The sequence below is a fragment of the Cyprinus carpio genome, chromosome B11, assembly GCF_018340385.1.
Source record: "Cyprinus carpio isolate SPL01 chromosome B11, ASM1834038v1, whole genome shotgun sequence".
In the NCBI taxonomy this organism is placed as follows: domain Eukaryota; kingdom Metazoa; phylum Chordata; class Actinopteri; order Cypriniformes; family Cyprinidae; genus Cyprinus; species Cyprinus carpio.
In genome coordinates, this window is record NC_056607.1 from 1,004,776 (window position 1) to 1,018,864 (window position 14,089).

The 14,089-nt window shown below is 37.2% G+C and overlaps 1 protein-coding gene across 1 annotated transcript in view; it reads left to right on the forward strand.

Annotated features, from left to right (window-relative positions):
* itga7 (integrin, alpha 7) overlaps positions 1-6,629 on the forward strand; it is a 43,665-nt gene extending 37,036 nt beyond the window's left edge. The window contains exons 21-25 of the mRNA XM_042733503.1: positions 13-129; positions 233-346; positions 1,675-1,773; positions 1,862-1,987; positions 4,736-6,629. Coding sequence (XP_042589437.1) covers positions 13-129; positions 233-346; positions 1,675-1,773; positions 1,862-1,987; positions 4,736-4,885 — 606 coding nt within the window. The 3' untranslated portion in view covers positions 4,886-6,629. The remainder of the gene's footprint in view (positions 1-12; positions 130-232; positions 347-1,674; positions 1,774-1,861; positions 1,988-4,735) is intronic.
* The last annotated feature ends 7,460 nt before the right edge of the window (positions 6,630-14,089 follow it).

The following is a 14,089-nucleotide window of genomic DNA, read 5'->3' on the forward strand; positions in this document are numbered from 1 at the left end:
ATCTGTGAACAGGGCAGCAGAAAGGTGCGCTCGCATCTGGAGACCAAAGAAGACCTTATTCCTAAAAACCCAGTCGGAAAAGTCACTCCAGCTGTTTCTGCATCTGAGAGAAGGAAGTCTCTCACACTGGTGAGTGCGAACCAGGCCAGTAGACAAAATAAGAAATTCTTTTCTGCTGTATATTATTTTATAATCTGGGGTTGTGGGTGATGGATCTGTTGGTATGTTACAGGATTGTTTACTGGGCTCTGCACGCTGTCTGCTCTTCCAGTGTCCTCTACTCACATTCTCCGGCTCGATCCATTTCAGGATCCGAGCACACATGTGGAACAGCACTTTCATTGAGGTGAATGATTGTTTTTAATACTAACACAGTGGGGAAAATACAGAAAGGAGTTTATATGTACTGTACATTATAAAAACACATTTACACTTAACTTCAGACAATAAAACAGTGCCAAAGCAATCACCACAAACACATATAGTACAAGCCCACAGCCAGTGAAATATTATCTATAACTGTGCACAGTGTTTATCCGGTTCATATATACGTATGTGTTGTCATGCACAATGGATTGCAGTACTTCAGTGTGAAGCGTGGTGGGTTTTTAACGCAAGCACCAACACAACTCCTAGACAGAGTAGCAGCAGTCCTGCATTTTCTCCTTTTGCAGACAATATATTGTACCATGGAGAGATGAGCACCCAGATTTTTAACTGTGTGTTACAGAGACTGTTGTGATGGTGTAGGTGTTGGTAAAGCCCTGGTCTCAGGCTCAGAGCAGCTACAGTCCATTTACTGATCATTCAGTGCATAATGTGCACAAAACTGGAGAACTCCGATCAGATTACCTGACTGATGTACAACATAACAATACCATAATCCCTGGATCTGCATGTTTGAAAGATACTCAGACTTTTGATCAAGACACTAACAAGCAAACAAAAATTCCTTGTGCAGAAATTAGTATTCTAGTAATATTCTAATTAGCATTTCTTCATTTTAAATGGACAAAAATTCCAATTACAAGATTTGCACTAAAATGTTCTCCTGATCTGCTGTGCCATCGTTTGCACATTTTCTTCCATGCTGGTCTGTTACTGCAATATAATTGCATTCAGATACAGTCACCTCAAGCACCTTATCGAATTTACATCATAAAAGACACCAATTTTTAATATTAATTGCACTACCATTTAAAAGTTCGGGGTCAATACAATTTTTTTTAAGAAATAATACTTTTATTAATTAAGGATGCATTAAATGATCAAGTGCCAGTAAAGGCGTTTATAATGTTACAAAAGATTCTATTTAAGATAAATGCTGTTCTTTTGAACTTTCTATTCATCAAACTGTAAAAATGGTTTACAGAAATATATGAAGCAGCACAACTGCTTGCTTGATAATCAGAAATGTTTCTTGAGCAGCAAATCAGCATATTAGAATGATTTCTGAAGATCATGTGACACTGAAGACTGGAGTAATGATGCTGAAAATCCATTTTTCATGGGAATAAATTACATTTTAGCATATATTCACATAGATAAGTTATTTTAAACTGTAATAATATTTCACAATACTACTGCCTTCATTGTATTTTTGTACAAATAAAACTGTAAAAAAATGCTGCAATGTTGATGAAGCTTTAATACAAAGTTCCGGCACATTTGTAGGAGTTTTCATCTGTCAGTGCTGTGGAGCTGCTGGTCAGAGCCAATATCACCATAAAATCCAACATTAAACATCTGGTGCTGAAGGACGCTGCTACACAGGTCAGACAACACACACTCACTGTTAATCACACATTCTCACATCTGAGCATGTTCATGTTAGCGTATTCATTTTTGTGTGTGTGTGCAGGTGTCAGTGATGATTTACCCAGAGCACGGGCTCTCAGACCAGCACAGCATCCCATGGTGGATCATTCTCATCGCTGTCCTGGCTGGAATTATTGTTCTCGCGCTGCTCGTGTGTTTACTGTGGAAGGTAAGTGTGCATCTGCACCCACTCAACAAGCATCTTTACCGCAGACGAAGGAGATAAACCATGATATTACCACACAGCCTGCACCCATGACCTTTGAGATTTGTCACTTGTTTGACTAATGTACTGGTGAATGTCCAAAAGAGTATAATTTTGCTTGATGACAAGGTCTAGTTGCTGTCTGATTAATCAGTGGAGTGGTTGATCAGAGCTTGATTACTAGTTGCTAGTTATGTTCATTTCTGGACATAGTCTAGTAATTTACTTCTGGATTCTCCTCCTAAAAAAAAAAAAAACATGCAACAAACAGAGCTGCTATGGCTCACTCTTTAAGATGTTTAAGGAAGAAGGAACTGAGTCAACTGCAGTGGTCAGATGAAACATCTTTCATTTTATGAAACACTTGAAATGTGGTTCTCAAAAGTCAGTCTGCTGTCATTTAAAGGCATGAAAACAAACCCTAAAAATGAACATTGTAAAAATGTACTCGTTCCCAAACTCTTTTCCATCCAAAGTAAATGATTGAGGGCAGTGCTGTAAATGACTGAAAACAGCATGAATGTTTCATAGTTTCATAAAAGCAGCCCATACAACTGGCTATATGATAGGAGGCAAGCACAGCTGTCATTTCACTCATAAAAGATGGCAGAATTCTTATTCGTGGATGTACTTAATGAACTGCACCTATGTAAAAGTGGTTTGTGCATACAGAATGTGACTAAATTGATTCCTTTTCCTACTATCCATTCTATTGTCTTAACGTTTATCATAATATTTCCTCACTTTCAAATTATTTAACCAGCCATTGCTAGTTCCTCCTGTTTTCTTCTGTCTGTACCTACATTTGTTTGCATATTTCTGTTATCTATTCCCGTCTGGTGGAGCAGTGTGGTTTTTTCAAGCGCACGGAGAGGCAGCCTCAGTATGAAACCGAGTATTACAGCGCTCAACTGCAGCTGCAGCCATCTGATGTGGAGAGGAAGCAGGCCACTGAACTTCACTAAGAGCCTCATCCAGCCTGATCTTCCTCCAGCACAGCCGTCATGTGGTACAGCTCCGTTCTGCAGTGGAGTGTGCTGCTGTGCTGTGGCTTTCCAAAACTATAAGAGTCATGGCATGATAACCAGTATTTGAAAAATAATAGATATCCCTAACAAATTAACATCCATGATGTAATACGAGCCACTGTCACTGAAGTATCATTGAGACCTTCTTATTTTGCTAAACCGCTAGGGATTCTCTCCCTAGGAAATAGATTTAGCATGCACATTTACAAAATTACAAGCCACTTGATTTGAGATTTATATTTGTAAATAACTTTTGTTGGCAGTGGTATCAGTGACGCAAGGCAGAACAAGCAATTCATTTCCTGTAACAATAGATAGTAATTGAGCAAATGAACAAAGTAAAGAACACAGATCATTTCCATAGTTAGCATAGAGTCACAAACAAGTAGAGCCTATGATAATCAAGTGCAGGTGACATTAAATAATGATGTGAATACCAATAAATTAACAAGCACATACCTTAGTAAATCGCCTTGCATGATTTATTTTAAATGAATACATTTTGCATCTGAAAGTGAAACTCTAACAAATGCATATGCAATAAGGTTAGCCACAAAAATAACTCTCTCCACTCCACTAATTTTTTACTGTAAGGGTGTTACATACTCCTACTCAACATATAAACATCATTAAAGGAATAGTTCACCCAAAAATTCTGTCATTAAAGGGATACTCATGTCGTTCCAAACCTGTAAGACCTTTGTTCATCGTCGGAACACAAATTAAGATATTTTTGATGAAATCTGAGAGCTCTCTGAACCTCCCATAGACAGCAAGGGTCTTAACACGATCAAGGCTCAGAAACTTAGCAAGGACATTGTTAAAATAATCCATGTGATATCAGTGGTTCAACCATAATTGTATGAAGCTACGAGAATACTTTTTGTGTGCAAAGAAAACAAAAATAACGACTTTATTCAACAATTTGTCTCCTCCACATCACCCTATAGCGGCATTTTGGAGAGTATCACAAACATAAACAACGTTTGCTGTTCTGTGTCAGCAGCACCGTACTTGGATACATTGTTTACATTGTTTACACTTTGATCTGAATGTAAACAATGTATCCGTGTACATATGTTGTCAGAGAACTATCTGAATTCATCAAAAATATCTTAATTTGTCTTCTGGAGATGAACGGAGGTCTTACGTGTTTGGAATGACATGAGGGTGAGTAATCAATGACAGCATTTTCATTTCTGGGTGAACTATCCAGATCATTAAAGATTAAGGATGATGGAAATCTGCTTTGTATTCAGTGCATTAGAGTGTGACATAGAGGCTGATGGTTAGGACATTTAAGGAATACATCTGACTACACCCTGACTCCCTAAAAATTTGATAAAAGGATGTGCAAAATATTAGATGTGAGTAAGTGTTGTTAGACTCTTAGCTTAGCTTGTGTGAGAAGGGCATCAAAAGAAGATCTGATAAGCAGCGGTTGTCAAGCACTAACTTTATAACTCTAAAAAAACAAATTAACAGTTAAAAAAGAGTTTGAAGCTGAAATAGACCAAGCATGGTGTAAATTAATGCCAATGGAGTACATTGTTATTATGACAATGGAATGGAAGTTTATACCTTAGAATAACAAGTAAAATCTCTCACATGATTTTAACCCGGTTATTAAAAAAAAAAAAAAAAAAAAACTTTTTATATCATTGTGCTTCTTTCTCTTTTACAGTGTGGTTTCTTCCAAAGGGTTCGGTATAAAGATAAAGTGCCCCAGTATAAGGCTGTGAAGATCCTGCGGCAAGAGACACAGTTTCAGGACAAGACTTTTATTTTGCACAAAAAACAATGGGCTACCCACTGGAGTGATGGGACAATCTAAAATAAAATGGATCCTTTTGTCCTCAGCAACATGGACACCAACCAGAAAATGCAGTGGACTCACACTAACCTTAAACATATACTGCTACCGATTTTTTTCAGCATTTTATGTTGCATTTTTCATTGCTCTGCAGATTGAAAGAAAATTTTCTTTGGATCTAGCTGGAGATAGACCGTATATAAATGGAAATATATGCACCTAGTATTAAAACCACTGTTTAATGTATTAATGTTGAATTCAGTGTAATGGCGTTTGTGAACTCATAAAACAGCTGTGGTTCTGTGTTAAATACAATTCAGTTCCTTTAGAACTTTGAAACATTTCAATACTGAAACATATTTTAAAGGTCTTTATATCATATGAGGAACATGAAAAGTTTTCAATTTGCCAGAAACTTAACATGCATTATCCAAAGACCCTCATGATAAAAAGCTATTATGTTAAGTCAATTTCATTTGTTTAGCATTTTTCATAGTATACAGTACATCATTTCAAAGCAGATTTACAGAAAGTCATACTGTTTTATCTATGATGCCTTCAGCCCAATCCTTCAGCTGTCATGCTGGTGTCATGAAGTAGGTGGCAGTATGCGCCTTTAAGGGGGTTTGCCAACTGGTATTAAAAGGAAAAGATGCTCAAATAAACACAAAAAAAGAAGAAATGTGCATGTGTGATGCACAAGAACCTGCGAGGTCTGTTCTAGAGCATCACACGTTTGAGCTTCTGTGTTCATTGTATTTGATGAGCACTTTTGTAATGATCTCTCATTTATTTATCGTTTACTTTTATCTGCCGTCAAACTATCTGAGACGTCGTTGTTACAACATGCTGCTATGGGTTGCATCTTCGGATTAGACTGACAGACTGGTGTTCTGACACTGCAAGCTTCATGCTTTCTGACCATGTTGAAATTATTCTTTTACTGTACATATATAATACAAGATGTTTACTGTATATCAGCAGTCCCATATTCACAGTTGTGACCACACACAGTCTGTTTACAATGTCTACCATTGTGACATGTTTCCATCTATGAAAGTCTTTATATAGTGTGTGCATTCTGCAAACTCTGTATACATTGGATTGATTTTAATAACTTTAATGTACTTCAATTGTGCACCAAACACTAGGAATATATAAGTATCGGATCGGGACTCTGTATTGGCAGATACCCAGTAATCAATGACTCGGATCGGGGCACAAAAAACCTGATCGCGACATCCCTAAATTTCAGCGTTCTGAGGGGATAACAGCTGAGCACTGCATCCTGCCTCATTTATTTGAGAAACAGAAAGAAAGAATTCAGCAATAATAATGACGCAGCAGATAGTTTAATCTTACTGCCAAGCTTTTTGTATAAATGAGATTAACAGGCAATATTTACAGTACAGTTCAATGCTGCAAACTTCATATTCTATTTACCGAAGTTATGTTATCGTCAATGTTTAGGCTATGTATAACAATAATGTTAGGATAACTTAGGGGTGGCCAACTTGGTTCCTGGAGAGCCACACTTCTGAAGAGTTTTGCTGCTCTAATCAAACACAGATGAACAAGCTAATCATGGTCTACGGGTTACCAGCAGTGCATCCAAAATTGTGTACTGAGTAGGTACTACATTTGAATATTGAATATCGGTAGTGTAGCACAGTTAAAAGGGGAATTGTTTTCGGTATTTGTACGCTGGGTGTAAACAATTAAGACAATACACAATAAAATGTATTTTCCGCTGAACTGAAACAACACAAGATATACAAAGAGTCCTTAAAGTCTGGTGGTTCTTTACCATAACACAGTATTGAGGAAACTCCATGTGTTAATAGTCCAGTGTGTTCATCCATGTATATACAATCCTAAGTATTATAATCCAAGGTGCAAGTGTTAGTCCTTGAAGGGTAAGTATCCACAAAGGGTACTTTACAATCTAGACAGTAGATGACCATGGTCCTGAGTCCCATTTAAGGGTTTTTTCACATATAGTTCATTTTAAAGTAACCAAACCCAGTTCACTTAAAGTAAACCAGAAAGGGAACCAGCCGAAAGTGATCTCAGTCCTTTTGGTGTTCACTATATAGGTGTTCACTATATAGTGAACTTAAAATAGTGGACTTTATATTGCTACTGTTTCGCTGGTTTTATTGACATGTGAAATGTGATCTTACTGCGGTACTTTATCTCTGTGTCTGATTTCAAGAGGGCAGAATTCTAGATCTCAACTGCATGTCGAGTGGTTCTTTGCCTCTATCATGCATTAAAATCATTTAATACACAGCCAGCCATTACATAAATGACAACAGCATTATTATGTTGGCTTGACAAAGTTAGTCTTGTCTGAGACTAAATTTTCCAACTCTAACTCGTCATAGGGCTTTAAAAACCCTCTGGAGTCTAAGGGTATTTTTGGGGCCTGGAGAAGTTTTGTCATGCCCTGACATTTGTGCTTTTTTCAGTTTCTTATAAATATCTAAATGGCTAAAGTCTAATCTCACTGTAATCAGCACAAACTAGGCTATAATAATATGTGAGCAGCATGTATGTACATGATTGTGTTTTTGAGAAAAAAAATGTTATGCGTGGTTAGTGAAAAACTAAAAATGTTAAATCACTTGAATAAGGCAATAAAACACATACAGAAAATTGGTTCCCAGGAATTTTGAGAACTGGAGCTTGTAGCCTAGAATTTTTTTTTTCTAAATGATGTGAAAATCATCTTGTTTACTCACTTACAGAAAACAATATATTGATTTAAATTTTCTAAGACACTTTTTGTTGGTAAAAGTCATATGCGAGTAGGCGTCAACTATCATGAATTCACACCTGAGAAGACAAAGGCCTGCATAATGAGCTGCATAATGAGCCATTCAGTCAGCTGTGTCACTGAGAGGGGTGAGTTACAAGAAACAATGTGAGGACAAAATAAATCTATATAATTTTATGTTTGTAGTTTATTTAGAATATATTTAATTATCCCACAACATAATTTAATATTCACTTGTGAGTGCAGTTAAACAGTTTATTAGGAAAAATCAAAGCTGACTTTCAATCTGAATTTTTTGCATCATTACTCCAGTCACACAATCATTCAGAAATCCTTTTAACAATCTTATTTTCTACAAAAAAAACATTTATTGTTATTATTATCATCATCATTATTATTATTATTATTATTATTATTAATGTTGAAAAGAGCTGAGAATATTTTTTTTCAGGTTTTTTAGGGGGGATAAATTGAAAGAACAGCAATGATTGTTACATTTGTTACAGTTACATTTATTGTTACATTTATATTATTTACATCAAGCTTTTGAATGGTATAGTAGTGTATATTGTTATTGAAACTCCATAATATTTCACTTGATTATACATTTAGTCAGGAATTATAGTTTGGAAAAAAGTCTTTGGAAAAAGTCTAACTAGTAAAATGTTTACACGTTATGTGAAAACTAGTACAAGTATATAAATAAATTAAAAGAGACTTACTCATGTTTATGAACTCTGCTGAATAAAGCACTTCATTCTTTTTTCTGAGGAAATCCAAATCTCAAATCCTCAACCACATCACATCTTTTTGGGGTGAATTATGTCTTATTCCTCTCATCGCGAAGCAAACAGTAAAATAATAAAAACTTGAAGAACAGTCTCGCTGCGTTGTCTTCTGTTGTGTGGGCGTATTCAAAAGCCGCGCGCTTCAGTGAAACATTTGAATCTCAAAAGCGCGCTCGGCGCGGGGGCGTGGTCGCATTAGAAGACAATGAAGGAAGACGTTAAAAAACGGACATCGCGTTGTTTTCATATGGATTACTTTATCACAGAATATTTGTTTTCAGCAGCACTTGTTTAGTTTAAAAGTAGACATGTCAGGCTTTCTATAGATATCTCTCTCATGTCTCTTCGTTGAGTATTCACAGAGTTACAGTTCATTTTAATGACGCATTTGTATCTGAAGATCAGCGCAGACAAAGGCTGCAGACAGCACTCCTTGTTTGTTATCTTTATTTTATAAGTGCACAAAGTTTTGTTGTTATTATGTCTGTATACAAAAAAAGAAGACCCTTTACAGATTCGATTGATGTATTGCACTTATCTGTACGATCAAAACTGAAAGTGTAATTTAAGTTCTTTTCGGGGTTATCAGGAGAAAATACCCCAAAACGCGTATACGCGTTAATCGACTCCAGAGGGTTAAACAAAAAAGATTGCGTCAAAGCAACTGAACAACATTAAATAGGAAAACAGTGTGTCAATAATGCAAAATGACAGTTAAAGGCAGTTCATCATTGAATTCAGTGATGTCATCATTCAGCTCAGTTCAGTTTAAATAGTATCTGTGCAATAATTTGCAATCAGGTCAACGATATCGCTGTAAATGAAGTGTCCCCAACTAAGCAAGCCAGAGGCGACAGCGGCAAGGAACCAAAACTCCATCGGTGACAGAATGGAGAAAAAACCCTGGGGGAAACCAGGCTCAGTTGGGAGGCCAGTTCTCCTCTGACCAGACGAAACCAGCAGTTCAATTCCAGGCTGCAGCAAAGTCAGATTGTTCAGAAGAATCATCTGTTTCCTATGGTCTTGTCCCGGTGGTCATCTGAGACAAGGTCTTTACAGGGGATCTGTCTCTGAGGCTCTAGTTGTCCTGGTCTCCGCTGTCTTTCAGGGCTGTAGAGGTCCTTTCTAGGTGCTGATCCACCATCTGTGCTGGATACATACTGGATCCGGGTGACTGCAGTGACCCTCTGACTTGGATACAGACTGGATCTGGTGGCTACGGTGACCTCGGAATAAAAGAGAAACAGACTAATATGAGCGTAGATGCCATTCTTCTAACGATGTAGCAAGTACATCGGGTGTGAAGTGTTCCCGGTTCCGGTTTACCTAATTAATGCAGCCTAAAAATCCTTTAACGGATTTGGATATTAGAAGTGTATTAGTATGTTATGTGTAAGCCAGGTTAAGAGATGGGTTTTTAATCTAGATTTAAACTGCAAGAGTGTGTCTGCCTCCCGAACAATGTTAGGTAGGTTATTCCAGAGTTTGGGCACTAAACAGGAGAAGGATTTGCCGCCCGCAGTTGACTTTGATATTCTAGGTATTATTAAATTGCCAGAGTTTTGAGAACGCAGCGGACGTGGAGGACTATAATGTAACAAGAGCTCGTTCAAATACTGAGGTGCTAAACCATTCAGGGCTTTATAAGTAATAATCAAGATTTTAAAATCTATACGATGTTTGATAGGGAGCCAGTGCAGAGTTGACAGGACCGGGCTAATATGATCATACTTCCTGGTTCTAGTAAGAACTCTAGCTGCTGCATTTTGGACTAACTGGAGTTTGTTTACTAAGCGTGCAGAACAACCACCCAATAGAGCATTACAATAGTCTAACCTTGAGGTCATAAATGCATGGATTAACATTTCTGCATTTGACATTGAGAGCATAGGTCGTAATTTAGATATATTTTTGAGATGGAAAAATGCAGTTTTACAAATGCTAGAAATGTGGCTTTCTAAGGAAAGGTTGCTATCAAATAGCACACCTAGGTTCCTAACTGATGACGAAGAATTGACAGAGCAGCCCATCAAATCTTAGACAGCGTTCTTGGTCATTACATGCAGAGCTTTTATGTCCTATAATTAACATCTCTGTTTTTTCAGAATTTAGCAGTAAGAAATTACTCGTCATCCAGTTTTTTATATCAACTATGCATTCCGTTAGTTTTTCAAATTGGTATGTTTCGCCGGGCCGCGAAGAAATATAGAGCTGAGTATCATCAGCATAACAGTGAAAGCTAACAACATCTTTCCTGATGATATTTCCCAGGGATAACATGTAAAGCATGAAGAGTAACGGCCCTAGTACTGAGCCTTGAGGTACTCCATACTGCACTTGTGAACGATATGATTCTTCATTCGCTGCTACGAATTGATGGCGGTTATATAAGTACGATTTAAACCATGCTAATGCACTTCCATTAATGCCAACAAAGTGTTCTAGTCTATGCAAAAGAATAGTGTGGTCAATAGTGTCGAACGCAGCACTAAGATCCAATAGCACTAATAGAGAGAAACAACCACGATCAGATGATAAGAGCAGGTCATTTGTAACTCTAAGGAGAGCAGTCTCAGTACTATGATACGGTCTAAATCCTGACTGGAAATCCTCACAGATGCCATTTTTCTCTAAGAAGGAATATAATTGTAAGGGATTACAACCTTTTCTAGTATCTTGGACAGAAAAGGGAGATTCGAGATCGGTCTATAATTAACTAGTTCTTTGGGGTCAAGTTGTGGTTTTTTGATGAGAGGCTTAATAACAGCCAGTTTGAAGGTTTTGGGGACATATCCTAATAACAATGAGGAATTAATAATAGTCAGAAGAGGATCTATGACTTCTGGAAGCACCTCTTTTAGGAGCTTAGATGGAATAGCGTCTAACATACATGTTGTTGGTTTAGATGATTTAACAAGTTTATACAATTCTTCCTCTCCTATAGTAGAGAATGAGTGGAACTGTTCCTCACGGGATCTAAAGTGCACTGTCTGATGTGATACTGTAGCTGATGGCTGCATGGTTACAATTTTATCTCTAATAGTATCGACTTTAGAAGTAAAGTAGTTCATAAAGTCATTACTGCTGTGATGTTGGGAAATGTCAACACTTGTTGATGCTTTATTTTTCGTTAATTTAGCCACTGTATTGAATAAATACCTGGGGTTATGTTTGTTATCTTCTTCTAAAAGAGACGAAAAGTAATCAGATTTAGCAGTTTTTAATGCTTTTCTGTAAGATAGGTTACTTTCCCTCCAAGCAATACGAAATACCTCTAGTTTTGTTTTCCTCCAGCTGCGCTCCATTTTCCCGGGCTGCTCTCTTTAGGGTGCGCGTGTGCTCATTATACCACAGTGTCAGACTGTTTTCCTTAACCTTTCTTAAGTGTAAAGGAGCAACTATATTTGAAATGCTAGAAAAGAGAGAGTCTTTAGTTTCTGTTACATCATCAAGTTGTTCTGAGGTTTTGGATATGCTAAGGAATTGGGATACATCAGGAAGATTACTTACAAAGCAGTCTTTAGTGGTAGAAGTGATGGTTCTACCATACTTGTAACAAGAAGTAGAATTTACAGTTTTCGCATCTGAGTGCGAACGCTTAAAGGACAAGTGATTTAATTAGAAGTAATAAATAATATTTAACATTAATAAATGTAGTGCTCAATTATCTCACATAACATGACAAATATTTAAAAAAAAACTTAATGGTAAATACATAACATTTGAAAAAGTTAACATTCAAATATACTGTGAACTCATAGGAATGCATATGTTACATGTGCTATAAACTCTAAACTGCATCAAAATTTGATTGTTAAACCACTGTATACAATAAAGTTCAAAAGTTTTTTTTCTCTTTTTTTTGCACGAACACACTGTGTAATTGCATGAGAATATACCAATTAGTATAGATATTGCCTAGTATACACTGAAGTACACATGCATTCTAAAGATGTTGCTAGCGTGCCATCACTCTTGCATTGCACATGCATCGATTAATAATTTTTTTGGGGGTTATATTGAGAAAGTTTCTCAATATAACGAGATACTAAGTCATAATTATGAGAAAGTTTCTCATTATTATGACTTACAGAATCATTTTTCTCAGCTGTGGCAGAAACGGGCTTCCATACGAATCAGTTATCTTTTCAAATACATGATGAGACATTAATTACGTCGTACTCTTTCTTTCATACCTTCTGATGTTCATTCAAATTTATTTCATTCTGTACTAAAGAGGTTACAACGTATTTGTATTTTGCGATAAAATGTATAAAACTTGAAAGCAAAAAAAAGGGGTGCCTGGCACGCTGCAAATAATAATTGGACTTGAATATGTGAAAATTTCACAGTGAAATATTATTTCCAATCATTAGCCTATTAAATGTATTCATGCAATAAAATTCATTTTTATTTTTATACTATAGAGTTTTAAAAGCAAGAACCATATATTGTATAAAAACATGGACGTAGTGTCCGTAACATCATCAGTAGATTTCTGAAGAGCATTTCTGAAGCTCAAAGTGGGTGGAGCCGGCCTTCCCCATCACCACGCGTCACTCTCATATAATCGAAAATGGGCAAAGAGGCGGGAGCTGGTAGATGAAACCACGCCCACCTAGCTTGACTGTGGTGACAGCAGCGGCAATCCACCTGTCACTCAAGTGACCCGCCCTTAATTATGCCAAACTTTAAGGCTTAATCATAGACTGTATAAAAACATGGACGTAGTGTCCGTGACGTCACCCATAGACTCCTGAAGAGCGGTTTTGAGGCTCAAAGTGTGCAGAGCGGGCCCTCGCCATCTTGGCAACGCGTCACCGGGCAACTCTCCCGGATAATCGAGAATGGGCAAAAAGGCGGGAGCTGGTTGCTGAAGCCACGCCCACCTAGCTTGACGGCATTCTCAACTGTGGCAATCCACCTGTCACTCAAGTGGCCACGCCCTTAATTATGCAGAACTTTAAGGCTTAATATAATTTAAATAGATGAGTTTAAAAAAAAAACAGTTGTCATCAAGGGCAAAATTAGCTATATAGACCAAAATCATTTTTTGAACCAGGCAGTAAACATGTTTTTTTCTGCTGTAAAGTTGGGCATTTTAACATGGTGTTAGTTTCAGTTTTTTTTGCGTCTGGACACAGTTTGTCCTTTTCTGACACTAGTTTGACTTCGCCTACAAAAAAATGTCATCACTGTTTACAAACACTGAATTGGTCAATTAAAGGGTTAGTTCGCCCAAAAATGAAAATTATCTTACGTTTTACTCACCCTCAAAGCATCTTAGGTGTAAATTACTTTCTTCTTTCAGGTGAATCCAATCGGAGTTATATTAAAAATTATCCTTGCTCTTCCAAACTTAAGAATGGGAATAGGTGGGTGTTTGTGTTCAGTCCAAAAGCAGTCAAATAAAGCACACACACCCGTAATAAAACGTGCCTCACATGGCTCAGTGGGGTGGGGGGTCTGAGGGGTGAATAAAGGCCTCCTTTAAAATGTTATAAATACATTTCTCTCACTTCCACTGACTTAAATACATGCAATCCGTTCCAGCGAATGACGTGGGACATAAGCGTAACGCATGTGAGAGAGTCTGGCGAGTTTGTTTACAGGAGCGGAGGAAGTAAAGTTTCCTTACTTTACCATTGGAAAACCAGT